Source organism: Lathyrus oleraceus, chromosome 5, assembly GCF_024323335.1.
Source record: "Lathyrus oleraceus cultivar Zhongwan6 chromosome 5, CAAS_Psat_ZW6_1.0, whole genome shotgun sequence".
In the NCBI taxonomy this organism is placed as follows: Eukaryota; Viridiplantae; Streptophyta; class Magnoliopsida; order Fabales; family Fabaceae; genus Lathyrus; species Lathyrus oleraceus.
This window is the reverse complement of record NC_066583.1, coordinates 205,817,603-205,835,155: the sequence shown is the minus strand read 5'-3', so window position 1 is coordinate 205,835,155 and position 17,553 is coordinate 205,817,603. Positions and strand designations below refer to the sequence as shown.

General features: G+C 32.6%; 1 protein-coding gene across 1 annotated transcript; it reads right to left on the bottom strand.

Moving 5' to 3' along the window:
• Nucleotides 1–602: 602 nt before the first annotated feature.
• On the bottom strand, nucleotides 603–1,016 carry LOC127079739 (calcium sensing receptor, chloroplastic-like). The gene has a single exon (XM_051020113.1). The coding sequence runs from the start codon at nucleotides 1,014–1,016 to the stop codon at nucleotides 603–605; it is 414 nt and encodes a 137-aa protein (XP_050876070.1).
• Nucleotides 1,017–17,553: the final 16,537 nt, after the last annotated feature.

Genomic DNA, 17,553 nt, shown 5'->3' with positions numbered 1-17,553 from the left:
CCTTTCATTAGTTTTGAATTTCATTGCAAGTTTGGTTTATTGGCTGACATCTGGTTGTTCTTTTGTATGCTGCAGAAATGTTTGGATTGATATTGTTCCATTTTAATTCCATCACCATTTTGAGGGAAGCTAAGGGTCGAACAGTTCATGAATTAATTCTTGAAGAATTCTGCCACGACCTTTTCATGCAAGAAGTTGGTTTTGAGTACGGCTGTAATTTTTATAAAGCAATTGACTTAGTATGTTAAAACAACGGTGCAATCGATTTATGCTTGTAATGTGACAATGTGTCTGGTTTTGGTTTTGAAACTCAGTTTTGGATGGCAGTTAGGGAGGTTTCGAGAATTGCTTTCGGTTAGTGAATGAATTGGTGTGATGTCAATGTTTTGGATCATGTACTTGTTTATGCATTTCTGACTTTGTAATGGCATGGCTATGGTTTTGCAGAGTGGTTGATGTATGGTTCAATGCAGAATGGTTGGTTGCTCATGATGTAGGTAACACATGGTTGAATATTAGCCACATTACGTGTCGGTTATACGCATAGCAGGGTGATTTATGTGAGTTGTGGGTTTGTAATTGGATGTAATTTTGTCCATGCCTTAATTCCAACTCGCTTCATGTACTGCAGGTTTTGGTTCAAATGAGGCTATTGGCTTGGCACCTTCAATCACTTTGGTTGTTTGTTGTGCAGCATCTGCCACTGTCTTAGCAGCAGTGAAAACAGGTTGGGTATCAACACCAGAACTTTGAAGTGCTTCTTGAGCCTTCCTGGAAGCCTCAGAGAAAATTGGTGAAGCAAATTTCAGAGCCTCTTCACCAGCCTGTTGCACAATTGGCAACGCCGTATCGAAGCCAGGCTTCAAAACATTCCCAATAGCTCCAGCAACACGCTGTGTTGTGTCCAAAAAACCAGAACCTACCACCTGAACCTGATCAATAGTCTGCTCCACTTGTGTGATAGAAGAAACAATTTGATCCTTGGAGATTGTAACAGCAGCTCTGACTTCATTCATGCTTTGTTAGGCTTCTTGGTCATGAGCACATGAAAAATGATGTTGGAACAAAGGGCTTGCAACATGACATTGAAATCGGAAGCAACTTGTCTTATGGAATTGGATTGATGCTTAAATTAGTGTAGGATATGGATGTGATGCATTGTTATGCTTGAATGTTAAATGAAAATGTATGTATGAAAATGAGTTTGGAAATATTTGAAAGTCAAATATTATTGAATGTTATGAAATGAGTGTATGTACTATTTTGATTTGAAATGAACTATGGATTGGAAATGGATCATGTTTGGTTATAAAATGGATATGGATTTTTAGGAATAATCCAAAACTAATCTAAATGTCAATTAAGAATCAAAAAAACCAATAAAACCAATTAAAATCAAATTAATCTATAATTTGTTAAAACTACTTTGATGTCAAATTCTAACATTTTATTTGGAAATTAAAAATCAATTAGAGTTTGAATCATTAGTAAAAACACAATTAAGATTAAATTGAAATTTGGAATTAGACTTAATTTGAAATTAAAATCAAATTGAAAATTAAAACGTCAAATAGTTAGAATCCATTTTATAATCAAAAAACACCATGATCAAAAAAACTAGATAATGACCAATGTTTATAAAAAAATATGGATTTGGGAATGGATGGTTGCCTTTGGTCATGAATGTATGCAAATGAACTTTAGGCCAAGTGCCAAATAAAAATGGAAAAATGGAAAAAAAATTCAGGACCAAAATCGGGGTATGACAATGTCCATGTAACTTAATATAGGATCAAAGGTCCAACATATGTAAGAGATCAATGGTATGAAGGGTCTTGGTTCCTGCATAAAAACCCAATAGCCCTCTCACAGGTGTGTACTAGTCCTCAATGGTGGTCCCTAAAAGGTCTCCCAGAGTCATCGAGTCAAATGAAAATACCCTGTCGTAGTGAATTCTAACAGGACAAAAGTACTTTCAAGTGAGTCTAGTCTGGGTGTGGCTCTCGTGACAACCCAATGCGCAAAACGCAGGCCAACACAACTATCCACGAATCTATCATGTTGTGCATGCTCAAGCTCGGGTTTAGAGCTTCTCTCACATAGTATCATCCCATCCCAACAAGTAATATGACAGATAATATCCAGAATACAACATATGAATATTTACAGTAATAAAGTAATGCAATAAATAACATAAATAAAGCGAGTAAAGCAATAAAGGTAAATATCTACTCTCATAAGAAGAACAAACAAAACTGGGCTCGACTTGCTTAGGAAAGATCCTCAGCTGAGTCGCCAACTGAAGCTACGCAAATTATACCTGAGTGCATCGCACGCTCAAAGATACAACAGAGTCGCCATCAAATTTTATTTATTCTCGAAGGAAAGGGAAAACATCGATAAAATCCAGAGGGAAAGAGAAATGGGTAAGGAAGTCGGTGATGTAAGGGGAAAGTATTAACAGCCCTATCATCCATGGTACTCCATGGGAACCGTTTTGAATGTTCTTTGCAAGAATAGGTGTTATTATCTGAAGATTACTCCCGAAAAGGGGAAATAGGGGTTAAAAGATAAATGTGAAAAAGGTGAGAAATAAATAAATGAGGGAAAATGAAGGTTATAAATAATTGTGCTCGCCAAGGATTTGGGCCCTCGTGCCTACGTATCCTCATTCATGCAATGAGGAAATCAGAGCTCCGTAGTTTGTGGAACTAGGACGGATGCATTAGTTATTTTTAGTGGACAATATTAATATTCGCGTTCTACTGTCGACTGGATTGTATGCTCGAGCATGGGAGATTTAAGTGTCTGTTTGTTTGCGGTAGAATGGATGAACTCAGATCGCACTCTAGCAGCCAGACATTGCTTGCTCTCACATGGAGGCTTAAGAGTCGTTCATGGTAGAACGGAAGTAACACGTCATTTCTGAAAAGGTTTTAAACTGAAAATGAAGCCCAAAGGCAAAACTGAGTTTGATGAGGTGAGTTTAATTTTATTCTAAAATGAGAGTCAGGATTCGAATCGTACTAAAGTCTATGAATGGAGATGAATACATTGAGCAACTGGGTCATTCGTCCCGCACCCAAAGATATTCAAAATGGGGGTAGGAATTCTCCAGTCCCATTCCTTCTCCGTTGCTTAAGGCTCGTAGCGTACAATCCTAATCGTAGGGTTAATTGTTTTTGAGTTTATTCACAAAATGGTTTTAGTTTTACTGGGAGAATAAAATATAGAAAGAAAAACTGTGGAAGGTGGAAGTCTAATCTTCAGTCTGATCTTCAATTTGTGCTTCAATCTATGTAGAGAGACTTATCAATTATTCGATTTAAATCGCACTAAAGTCTATGAATAGAGGTGAATACGATGAATGCTGAGTCATTCGTCCCATACCCAAAGATATTCAGAATGGGGGTAGGAATCCTCCAGTCCCATTCCTTCTCTACTACTTAAGACTCATGACATGCAATTCGCATCATAACCAACATGTGTTTAAGTTGAATTTCTTAGCAGCATCCCATGATGAAGGGTTATCTTTGAATAATGATAAAAGGCTTGTCAATAAACTTGAATCGAGTTGTACTAAAGCCTATGAATAGAGGCGAATACAGTGAACAAATGGGTCATTCGTCCCGCACCCAAAGATATTCAGAATGGGGGTAGGAATTCTCCAGTTTCATTCCTTCTCTATTACTTAAGACTCATGGCACACAACTTGGCTCATGATTAATAATTGTTGAATTTTGACCTTTGTAGTGCTTGAACAGTAGTCCTGTCTTGTACTGATTTGCATTGCTTGAACTCTCAATCTTGATCTTTGAATCTTGATTGAAGTGGGAGGTCCAGTATCCAGCATTTTGATCACAAGGACTAGCTTTATCAAGTGATCAAGGGTCTTTTGATCACTTGACTAAGCTTGGGGAATTAAGCACAGTCAAAGGATTTAGTCAATCAAAGCGTATTTTGATCAACTTAATCGGTGGGAAAAAATTAGTTGAATTAAATGTACAACTACCGAAAGGGTAAATGTTTATTTCGAATTATTTCCCAAAGCCTAAACTATAGGAACATGCAAATATTATGTTATTTCTAACCTAGGGGCAAAACAATCATTTGACAATTATGGAAGATTCAATTAAAATCCTAATCATGAAAATCCTAGTTAAACTCAATTAATTTTTCTCTTAAACTAGTTTATTTCTAAATTCAATTAAGTTCTAAAATATCGCAATTTCTAAAATCGTTAATATTCCTAAAAATTCTATTCAAATCTAAAGCAATAATTAGCAAACCTAGCAAAATTACTAATGTTTTTGGAGATCCTAATTAACTCCTAATTGATCTAATTAACCTAGATTCTAACTATCAAAATTATCCAGTTAACAAAACAAATAACCAATAAAATAGGATGGCCTTTGCAAAACAGAGGGTGCAGGCCTAGCTTGGATGCATGCAGGAAAAAGAAACAAAACAGAGTCCAAAAGCATGGGCTTCAGTTGCCAAAGCCCAATGCTGAACCAATTTCTTTTCAACCAGGGGGTGCAGCAGAAAAATTAGATTGAGATGGTAATGCAGTGGGCTTGGAATGTGACAAGCCCAAACAGAAATAAGCCCAAAGATTGGGGATTGGTTTGGAAAAAAACCATTAAAATTTAAATATGTCATGTGCGCCCTTTTCCATGGCATCTCAGAACGCTGGCGCCGGAGCTCCACCGTGGGACACCGCATCGGAAATCTCTTTCGGCGGCGGTGGATACTGGAAATGGACATCGGAACCACCTCCACCTTCGTCTCTATCTCCTGAACAAGAATATAAGCTCTAAACTCTCCAATTTCTAGTCTAAATTCAATATCTGAGACCAAATCCTCAAGAATCCCTAAAAATTCAGATCCACAATACATCTTTATGAACAAGATCTGGAGATCCTCATGATAAGGGTTTGCAACAACATGGTGCAAGGTTCAGCATATCAACCAAAATGCAATTAAATGATGAAAAAATGGACCTACCTCCGAAGCTGAGATTTTCTCCAGCGAGTGTTGATCGGAGAAGATGAAGACGGAAAATCACTTGTACAAGAAGATAAGATATTGCTTTTACTTCCTTCCGATTAGCTTGCTCTTCAATCATTCTTCTTCAAAAATACTGTAGTGATGAGGTTGAGCTCACTCTTCTTGAAGCTTCAATGGAGTTTGGGGAATTGAGCTTTGAGTGTGAGAGGGAGAGGATTTAGAAATGATTGCAGAGAATTGAAGGTGATGGTTGCAAAAAATGTTGCAAAATGGTGGAGAGCCTTAAATGATGATGAAGATAAGAATTTATAGGGATTAGGCTTGGGATAAATGTGGCTTGTGGTTAGTCTTGGAGTTAGTTAAGTGAGGTTTGGAGTTAGTTGGGATGAACTCAATGAGTTTAGGTAGTTAACTCACTGAGTCAGAAGTTAGTTAACTGGTTAACTTAATGGAATGTTTAAATGATTGTTTATGACTGGCCAATACAGGTGAAAATTTGAATGAAATGAGGCTTTGAACATGTTATTTATTTTAATTAGGTGTCAATGACTTGTAGTTGTAGGTTACCAATGGTTATGTTGTGCAAACTTGGATTTTGATTTTGGTTTGTGCAGGTTGGAGAATTTAGGAATTTTGCTGCAAATTTATTGTGTTCAAAATGTTTGGTTGAATTTTTATGGAATACCGAACTTTGAAGTGTCGTCGATTACTCACGATTTTCGTCAGTGTTCATGCAAGTGTGCGTACTTGTCATGGATGGCAAGCCTTGGCTAACTTCAATGATGAAGGATCATGCTTCAACCCAAAAGTTCCCTTCTCACATTAGTAGTGCAAAAAATCCCGCAAAATAAGCTATAAGTCAACTCAAACAGGGAATGAGTCGACTCAAACAAAGTCTTTCCCATGGTTGAGTCGACCTAGGAATTGACCTGTCCGGACCCGCGACGAAATGAATCAAAGGAAAACTGGAAATGAGTCGACGCGAGGCATGAATGAGTCGACCTGGGAGTCGACCTGTTCGGACCCTAAGGGGAAGAGTTCAAGAAAAGAAGGGGATGAGTCGATGTAAGGAGTGAGTGAGTCAACTCACCCAAGTTTCCCAGAATTGAGTCGACCTGTTCGGACCCGAAGGTTTTGCGCGGAGTCATGAGTCGACTCATAGAGCTAAAACTTCCAAAAAAGAGCTTTTTGCAATGTATTACACCTTTTTTGCACCTTTTTGTATGTAATGAATATTTTATGGATGAAAATGAACGGAATTGGCCGATTAAATAAAGATGAATTGACTTAATACATGAATATGACTATAAACTCAAACTCAAGATCTATAACTGACACATAAAACAAGGAACGTGGACCTACGGACCCAAGCAATAGTGGCATGACAAGGATCGGATGAACGAATGAAGGGGGATGAAAGTCATGAGACCAAGGATTTGGATTATGACCAATAGACTCAAGCACCAATGATGGAACCAATCATGGGAGGCTGAGCGAAACACATACTGAGTGAAAGATCCCACGAGATTAGGGTTTTAAGCCAATCGTAAAACTCCATCAATAATTCCTCTAACCGTGAGCCCACAACTAGTGTTTAGAAACCCAGTTCATGGGCGGAGGCCAAGCAACAAGATCCCTCAAGACCAAGAATTAAGGTTGCAACCCACACGATGAGCAATACCAAAATCTTCAATCCAAACCTACTTTATTAACCAAAACCTTGAATGTATGATGTTTGTTAATCAATGTTAACCATGAATGAGACCTGAATGAGGTTAGGTCAAAAGAAAAAATGGGAGGGGAAATTTTGGGGTATGACACCATTGTGCATTTACAAGACACTAGTCACTCAGACAGACAAGACCAGACGAGCTTTCACACTTCATCTCTTTCACAACTCCAAAGCATCAAGTCTTAGCATAATTATCTTTGAGTTTAGCATCACATAAAAATATTGACTCTTTTGGATTGTCGAGGCTTGAGATATCATCAAGTTGATTACCATCATTTGAGAGTTGAGAAGACAAACTCCTGATGAACTGTGAAACATAAGTTTTTACTTGAATGTCATTTGACAACCATAATGTTGACTTCAAAGAGATGACTTGATCTTCAAGAATATCTTACACAAGATAACTTGATTCACGAGGATACCTTGATACAACATCTTGATCATCTTTGACCGCTTGATATATCTTCAACAGATAAGGAACTCACTGGATATTGTATGATATTAGTTGTTGTCATCATCCAAACCAAACAACTGATAAGTTGATTGTAATTTTTCTATCATCAAACTTCATCTCCTTGGATCACCTTGACAATATGTACAAGCACATAGATCCGTATTCTCCATATTTTTTATGATGACAGCGCATTTCTGTGGGAGGTTGTAAAAGAGAAAATAAACAAGTAATATTTGGAATGCTTAAACTCCCTCTCACACTAGTAGATAATATACTCTACTCCCTATCAGAGTATAATTTTCATGCTTTGGCATAATAAAAAAGGTGGAAAAAAGATGCTAGAAAGGAATGATAAGCGTGCAAGCACATAATTCACATATATCAATCATGATTTGCAAGAAAAGGGAAAACATTACTTTATTAAAAGATATTTTAAAGTACAAAAAGAGGGAAAATGTGGAAATTTAAACACACTTAATTGCTAAAAATAAACACATAATTCAGATTACTCGTTGACACTATTATAATTCCTAACTATGGCTTTTCCCTTTGAATTATCTGCTAGGGTAACAACTTCCTTGGATATCTTTTCAACAACAAACATAATTTCTCGAGAGATCACGAGGATGGCGTTTACAACTCCTTCATTCTTTGCAGGTTGAATGTTTATAACTACCTTTTCCTCCATGAAATCAATTCTTAGTTATCCTCGAACAACTCGAACCCTCATCTTTCTAAGGCATGTTGAGTTGATTCCATAGTGGGTCGAGTAAACATTTTCTTATGCAAGGTCCGCACTTGCTCTGGCCAAAATCTTGGTGATCAAACTTCCATAAGGTTTTCTAACTGAGTGATTCTTCTTGCAAAAGGACATGTGGTTGAACATTCCCTCTACCCAAATTTTTAGATGATGTTCTATTAACAGCCACAAAGGAACTATATAGAATTCAAATTTTTAGAATTCAAGTAAGCATATAGTGCACAACTCGACACTTAGTCTTCAAGAAATTATATTTAAGAGGATGTTTATGTCCCCCATTGTATCTTCCAAAAAACCCTACTACATCAGTATTTAGACTGAACCTTTTGAACTTTGAAGGTCCAACATAGTTGTAGGATATAGCACAGAAGGGCAGCTCAAACAACTTTCTAAACTCTCTTCTGTCGATGTAGACTTCAACTGTTTTTACCTGAGTTGTGATAGTCAGGCCTTCAATTTGGAGATTTGAGTAGAACTCTCTAACAAGCCTAAAAAACTTTCGATCAAGGATCTTAGTAAAGAATTCTCTGAGAAATCCTCGATTATTCTCATAGGGTCGAAATTCTCTCAGGAACATTGGTTCCATACAGGTTGGTCGAATTACCTTCCGATTGGAGAAATCTTTTAGATTCTTTGAAGAGGATCCTTTAAAGGGAGACTTGACTGAAGATGAATTTCCAATAAATACACTCTTTGATGGAGCCATATCAAGATGATAGTAGTAAGAACAAGAGAAGACTCACAAAAAAGGAAGTGGTATATATATATATATATATATATATATATATATATATATATATATATATGGATGCATCTGAATATTTGAGCATGTGAAAGCTCCATAAAATCCATTAGTATTTGGCTCAAAAAAATTTGGAAGCAAAAGTTTCCAAAATCGGTGTAATAATCAATTAATAAAAGTAAATAATAAATTATTTGCTATCAATTTTGAAGATTTCCCTCGTTCTTCATTAATACTCTAATTTAATTTGTTTTAAGGAGAATATACATTCTGATTTTACTTTAAAATTTAAACATATAGATCACCTAATCGATTTGACTAATATATTATTTGATTTAATTTCAGCCTTTTTGGTCTTTTGGGTCTTGGGTTGAGATATTGGTATGACAAATTTCTTTTGGAACCCCCTTTCTTCCTTTCTTTACACCCTTTTCTCCGAAAATGCTCAAAACTCAAATAATTCATTAGTAAACATAATTTTAACTGACTGAGAAATTAATAAACCACTTATTTAGAATTTTAATCATAGTTTTCCAATTTTTCAACCTCTAAAAAGTGTACCACCTTAAAACTCAAATTACTCTCTCTTTCGAACGAACGACAAAACATTGTTGTAAATCCTTCTCCGTAAATCATTTGACTCGAGATTTTGCTCAAACCACAGGGTTGATAAATCCATTAAATACTTATCATGTCAACCTAATAATAGGTTAAATTATTATTATAAAAAATCACCATAAATATTGAGAAGAATTCTCAACAACAACACTTTGATTATGTCCGATGAAATACACCATAAAGAGAGTACACTTTGATCACGTCCATTTAAATACCCCATCAACAAGAACACTTGAATTATAGGCATCAGAATCATCAAACACCATCAGACAAGTCTTTCTCTTGTATACTTGAGATATACAACTACTTTGTATAACTTCATTTAATATGCATTAAAGCTGCAAAAACAAATGAGGTTTTCACCTTTCGTACCCAAATCTTTTTTGATCCTAGTGCGCTAGTAGCTCTAAGAGGTCTGGGATTTTTACCTTTAGACCTTCTTAATTTAATATAAAAAAATGGCTATAAATATCAAACTTATTGTAGAAAGAGAATTTATAAATATGTCAATTTAGTTTCTTCCTATTAAGGTCTTTAGTATGTGATCTACTCGATTTAAAATCTAATCCAATTTTACTCAAGAAATATATTTGATTTGATAGAATCAAATTCATGTTTTCTTCCCCTTAGTAAATTTACTTAGAGTTTCATGCAATTCTTTTATCGAGACACAAGTCTCACATTTATTTGCTTGGTTTCTAATATTAGCTATTTCATATCTTAATGTTTCATTGCTATTTTCTAGAAATTCAACATGATATTTAAGATCTAAGTTTCTCTTTTCTATCTTTTCATGTTCTCAATTAACTTAGCATTTAATTTAGACAATTACTTGTACGAAAAAATTGTTAACTCACAAGTATCTTCTTTGTCTGAGACCTTCAAGAAAACATGCTCATCTTCGTCATTGGATGAAGAATCTTTGAAGATTGTATCAGAGGTTGATTCTTCAAGATTTATCCTAGATGCCGAATCTCTAAAAATGTTACTTGTTGACAGAAACGGAGCTTGAAAATTTAAGTTGTAGGGGCAATATATTATTTTTTTTAACCTATAATGTGTATCATTTAATAACTTTTTTAAAGTATAAATACATTTTATATTTATTTTTATGACATTTCTCTTTAAAAAATATTAAATAATTTTTTCATTTTCTCAATTTCATTTTCATTATTAATATTTATCTATCTCACTATTTATAAATAATTAGTGATGATATGAATAGTTATTTGAATTTTTTTTATCATAACGTCATAGTATTAAAGATAAAAATATATACAATTTATAAATTTTTAGTCCAACGCAACCAATCCAAATATATTTTAGTATGACATGGTTTTGTTTATAATTAAATTTCAAAATAAAAATTTCATAATTATCTCAAATGAAATCTTAAATAAGTATTCATATACCATATAATTTTGTGTGTAATTTCTAATAATAGATTCGTACCAAAATTTTTACTATTTAAATTATTTAATTAAATATTTTTTATATTAATAATAGTTATGCAAACGTATAGTAGTTTTTGTTTTTAAAAAATAGTTATGTAAATGTAAGGTAACTTTTTTTTAAAAAACAATAGCGGGGTACATGACCCCACACTAATGTTCATGGCTCAGTCTCTACTTGTTGATATTTCTTTCTCGGTTATTCTTTCAAGGACTCTATTGGATGAAATTTATTTATCTTCTTCATATATTTTCCTTGATGGAATTTTTCCAATATCAGGCGACAAATCTTTTGAGGATTGTTCATCCATTAATATTGTTCTTTAAAAAGAGATTTCGGGAGTTGAATTTTCTTCATCTTCTTTAAAAGATCTCTTTGATGAAGTTAATGAAGATTCTTCTAGGATTCTTGAACTCATTCCTTCCTCTTTCAATAGTAGAGTCATATCGTTGAGTTTCTAGTGGTTTCTTCCTTCTTGGATCAGGTTTTGGATTCTAATTCTTAACTCTTTGATATTTATTAGTTGCGAAAGTTCTAACATGTTTTCCAAAATTTCCAATGGTTGAGCAACATCTGTGAAAATAACATTCAGATTCATCTAGTGCTTCAACTTTTTCACCTCGTGTGTTCATTATCTCTTGTTTGATGCTTGAAGAGACTTCATAGATCATTTCAAGAGTGTTCCATATTTCCTTGACGAAATTAAAATTAAGGACATAAGGAATTTTTTTTCCGCTCAAGGACATAACCAAAACGTTTTTAGCCTTAAAATCAAATTCAAACTTTCTCTTGTCTTCTTATATCCAAAGAAAATCGGGTTTATCCACTACATCACCATTAACATAGTGAGTAGGGATAAATGGACCAGTTATTATTGATTCCCATAATTTTATATTAAAACTTATAATAAACATTTTAAATCTACATTTCCATATATCAAGCCTATGACCATTAAATGGTGGAGGTGTATTTAGGAAAGTCATCTTTTTAGAAGAAGTGTTAAACATCAACTTCCTTCTGAAACGATTATTCTTTAAACAAGATTTAGGCTTTGATACCACTTGTTGGACATGTGACTCCATACATCAAAGGGCGAGGGTGAATTGTGAGGATTTGAAAAATGTTGATCAAAAACAAAATTATTTGGAAAATCAGAATTTAAAAACATTTTGCAAAATAAACAAGATAGTAGATGTTGGAATAAAATGATAGATGTAAACAAACGTAAAGACAATAAAGTAAAGAGATAGGGGAGGGAGAGAAACACCAAAAATTTATACACGTTTGACCTAAATTGACCAACTTTTGTCTTCAAGAATTATTCTTAAGAGTATCTAATAATCTTGAGAGTTTTTAGAAGGATGTGCTCATGAACCTCCTTATATAAGGAAATGAAGTTTAAAGGCTAACTTTCTACCAAACAACGAACAAAGTTTAGAGTTGTTATCCTCCAAACCAAACAAATATTTTCCACGGGCTATCCTCCGAACTGAGATGAAGTTTTAAGTTGGCTATCCTCCGAACCAAATCGGGGTTTTACACGAATTGAGCTCGAATCAAGATAAGATTTTACTAACGTTAATCTAAAATTAACTGAGCATTTACACAAGCATAAACTCAAGAACCAGGATGAGATTTTACACAGGCTAATCTCAAGCCGGTAGAGATTTTAACCGGGTTGAGCTCAAGAACCGGTGTGGAGATTTTAATGTATGGTATTCACGAACAAAAAAAGAGTTTTTCTTTTGGGAAAATCTTACAAACCAAATAGAGACATTATATGACAATTCCCCCAAACAGATAAGAGTTTTTACTGGTTTACCTCACAACCAAATAACTTCTTACAGAAGTATATTTTACTCAAGATATAATACACTCTTGCTAAATTAAAATTAAGTCCTCATCCAAAAAATGATCCCCACTTACATACAAAAGCACTCTCGAAACACTAAGGCAAAATATATGTGAAAAACAACGGGATTTATAGAAAATGAGAAAGAATGACAAAGAGGGATCAAAACCATTTTATCGATAAAATGAAATGATAGAGAAACACCATATTTATAGGTAAAATTATTGTTTAAATTTGGAAACAATCCATAAACTAAATGAATGTCATAATCAATTAGGTCAATCGATTATTGACCATCACTAATCAATTGTTCAAACCACAAATAGAAGATTTTGATATTTAATCTTACCAATCATTAAAAGACTATCCCGATCAATTTTATACTTAACCAAATAAAAATAATCTATTAGTTGATTAAGGCTAATTGATTATCCAATATATATATATATATATATATATATATATATATATATATATATATATATATATATATATATATATATATATTGAGATTGAATATTACAATAAAAAATTGCAGTCGTTAATTCGATGGCTAATTTTTTGTGTGTGATCGATTTAACGATTTTTAAAATTTTGTCAAATTTCAGTGGCTATAGTGATTGAAATTTTTCGATCACTAAAAGCAAATTTTTTAATAGTGACAAGGCACTATCCAATTAAAAAAAATAAAAAAAAATTGTTCCTCCAAACTAGTCAAAATAAGTGGAGATCACAAAATCAAAGGGATCTCTGAAACCATGTTAATAATAATAATAATAATAATAATAATAATAATAATAATAATAATAATAATAATAATAATAATAATAATAATAATAATAATAATGAATGTATAGCAACATAGAGAAAGACAAATACCCTTTGACTTAGAGTTTTAATAGAATGAGCAGAATTTATAGAGTAAGAGTTACACTAAAGTATGTAAATATTTTATGTTCGGAAAGACTAAACTATCCTTATAATAATAATTATTATTATATTTTTTCATATGATTTTATAATAATAATAATAATAATAATAATAATAATAATAATAATAATAATAATAATAATAATAATAATAATAATAATAATAATAATAATAATAATAATAACATTTTTGTAATTGTATATGCTATTTTATATTAGTATATACTATGTTTTATATAGAAAGGACTTAGACAAGAATATTTTACAGACTTTTAAATTGATTACACAGTGTTTTTTTAATATTAGCATTATTTATAGACATAGCGGTCCTTGTCATTTCAACGTGTAATATCTACATACCTTTTCCTTTTTGATTTATACCTATGGTCTGTATTTTCCCCCTATATATAACAATATAATGACTAACCTTACCCCCAAAATATAATGTACCCGATTCTCACGTTTTCTAGGTCTATACGTATTGTATGTATGGATATAATTCACTCCATCCTAACGTTATTTTAACTCCCTTTTCGTGTTAAATAAATCGTTTACCTCATTCAAAACTTAATTGGGACCTAAGAATTTCATTTATCTTTATGGTATACATAGTATGTCTATTAATACATTAGGAAGGTAAATATGTCAACGATATATTTTTTATCTATATTTGGTTTAACGGAGCAGCATAAAACCTATGATTGTTTTTTAGGGGTAGAAAGCGGATTATTACAACAACAAAAAAACAATTTTCTCAAAGTTATATTTATAAATAAATATGATCTCATAAAATATTTCTTGAGTTAAATAGTTATTAAGTAAATTCTTTATTTATTTTTCATAGTTAAATATTAGTTAATCTACCCTTGGATTTCGAAAAACTTAAAACAACTAGAATGAGAGACATTTTAAAAGACACTGTGCATATATTATAGGAAAAACGAGTTTCATATTAAATACATGAAAAAGTTAACGTAGTACTTAGGTTATGAGACTATTCCACATTGCATACTAGTCTCTTAGGTTAGGTTCATGGGCTTATGTCATAGTAATGAATGCTTTCATTTAGAGTTGGGCTACGGAAATTTCTTTATTTAAACTTAATTACAATACTAAGATTAGTGATTGATAAGTGAAACTGTCAAAGAGAAAATGAGTACACAGTTACTAGAGTGAAAGTCGTCACTAATGTAGATTTTTAAAGATGGTGTAATTAGGGGTGGGATAGTAAGGCTAACTAAGAGGGGCTTATGATATTGGCTTACATCTAGTTTATCAGATTTTTAAAAGATCTATGGTCTTTTATAAGTTTATATAGTTCAAAAAGTTAGACCACAAGACATACATTTTTTTTTCAGACCGATTATTTAAATAAATATGAATAATTTTAATAATATTATTATATTGTATTTATATTTTGATTTAAAATACAAAAATTAAACTTAATTATCATAAATAATTTATAAAAATAAATTTAAAAAAAAAATCTTATGAACAATGTCAAATTGTTTTCATAAGTTATCTCAAATAAATAGTATCTCAAACTTTATATTAATAGATAAAGTTGAATAAGTCAATGCAAATAAATATTTAGTCTTATTGATCTTTTACTTTTATTAATTTATTTAAATATTAGTTAAATTGTTTATTTATAAATTTTTAAATAATATATGCTTTTATGTAGGCTAATAGGCAACAGACCTTCGAAAAGGTCAGATTCAGCCTAAAAATAAGACTATTATAGGCCAGATGTCAGACTTAGACTTTGAAAATTTTAACAGATTAGACTCAAGCTTGGCAAAACCTTACTCGGACCAACCTATTCACACCCTTAATAAAAATATTATGAAGATGATATTGAATAAATACAACTATGATAATCGGAAGGATTTGTGTACGTCTCTATATATGTCTTTTAAAATCTTTTATATCCGAGTTCATATCCACTTGGGCACCAGAATTCATACTCGTACCAAAATTTATGGATATTTAAGTACTCACGCCCGTACATGTTAATTTTATTTCAAATAAAAATAAATTGATTTATTATAAAATATTATATAATTTAAGTTTTTAAAAAGATAGAAAAAATTAAAAAAAAATTATTGTTAAATTATGACATAATCAAAAGTTATATAAAAATGTGTAATAACTTAATAGTGATATGTTTTTAAAATTGATATATATATATATATATATATATATATATATATATATATATATATATATATATATATATATATATATATATATATATATATGGGTGGGTATTAAGATACATGTATCTGTACTTTGAATTGTAATTTCTTGTGTCGAAGTAGGTTGTTCGACAGAAGCATGGAAGTGTCGAATCACTTAGGTGTCAAAATGTGAAAGAGTATCTCGACAGTGATGTTAGACTTACCTTTATTTGTTTGTTTAGCTGAGTTAGTTAGGTTAGTTTTGGGTCTTGCTTGAGAAGCAAGCAAACCCAAAATTTATAAATAGGGACTAACCCGTATTATTGTAAACACTTGAATTTTGCAGTTGCAAAAGGAATAAAGAGTCACAGTTTGTGAGCAAAGAGAAACTCTACAGAACAAATTCATTTTCTTCCCTCTCTCGATAAACCCTAATCCTTTTCTTTCCCCAATTCAATTTTCTTTTCTTGTTTTCATCATCATTGTGCAACGATACAATCTTGCAACCAATGTTACTTACTCCACTCGAATGAATAGTGAATAGTGAAGAGTAAGAGGGAATTCGATCGATGTGATTGAATCTTGTTCATCAAGATTGACTTTGAATTACTCAAAATTTTGGGTTTAATTCCAACATCTGGTATTTAGAGCACCGACTGACGATTTTTGGAAGCATAACATGATGAATCATCCAAATGGGCATATTCCGATGAGTCTCCCAATTCCGAAGAATCAGAATTATAAAAATTGGTGCAAGTAGATAAATGGTGTCTTTTGCTATCAAGATCTTTGAGATCTTGTGAATAAGGGAGTGACACCGATTGCAGCAAACCCGATAGATGAAGAAAAGTCTGCACATAAAGAATTGAAGAAGAAAGACTATAAAGCTCTCTTTATAATTCTTCAATGTGTTGGTTCTAACAATTTTGAAAAGGTTGGTGATGTTGAATCAGCGAAAGAAGCATGGGAAATTCTGGAAAAATCATTTGGAGGTGGAGAAAAGGTGAAAGAGGTAAGGTTACACACTCACAAAAGAACGTATGAATTGCTTTAGATGGAAGACAATGAACGCATAACTGATTTTTTCACTAGGGTTACAAAACTGGTGAATCAAATCAAGGTATGTGGATAAGTGTTGACATCAAGATCAATTGTTTAAAAGATCTTGAGGGCATTTGCTCCAAAGTTCGACCACATGATAGTAGTCATAGAAGAGTCAAAAGATTCGTAAATATTGACAAAGTAAGAGCTTCAAGGGACGCTTGAATCTCATGAAAAATAATGACTGAAAGATCTCCAGGAAAGTCAAAGAGTAGTGTGGTTTTGCAGGCGTAATTAGTAAAAGAAAAGAAAGGCAAAGGGAAGTGGCTCGACAACAAAGGTAAAGGAGGCTACAATAATTTGATTGGTCGAAATCAGCAAGAAAGCGGCTGGTCTAATATGAGAAATCCCTAATACTAAAGCAACCAAAGATGTGGTGTTGTAGATAGAGGAAGAGGTGTGTAAGACCTCAATTTTGACCCTAAGATCCCTCATGTTATCTCATCATATGCATTAGCTTTGGGGATCACACCTTGGCATCCTCCTTACCCCTCATTCATTGGGTTTGCATTGGCAGAGATCACCAAGCATATTTTATTTTATCATAATTTGATTTTCATTATTTACTAACCAAAATACCAAAAACATGTATATGTATAGCTTTGTTCTTTTGTAGGGAGTGTGTGCATCCACCATTGCCATATCAAGCTCATATCTAGGGTTTGCGACCCTCAATGCAAGGAGACTAATTAAGAGATGGCTCACATTGGCTCTATAAATCAT

What these genes read in the sequence shown, in the direction of transcription:
- LOC127079739 (XM_051020113.1), bottom strand. Translation starts at nt 1,016, where the DNA reads ATGAATGAAGTCAGAGCTGCTGTTACAATCTCCAAGGATCAAATTGTT.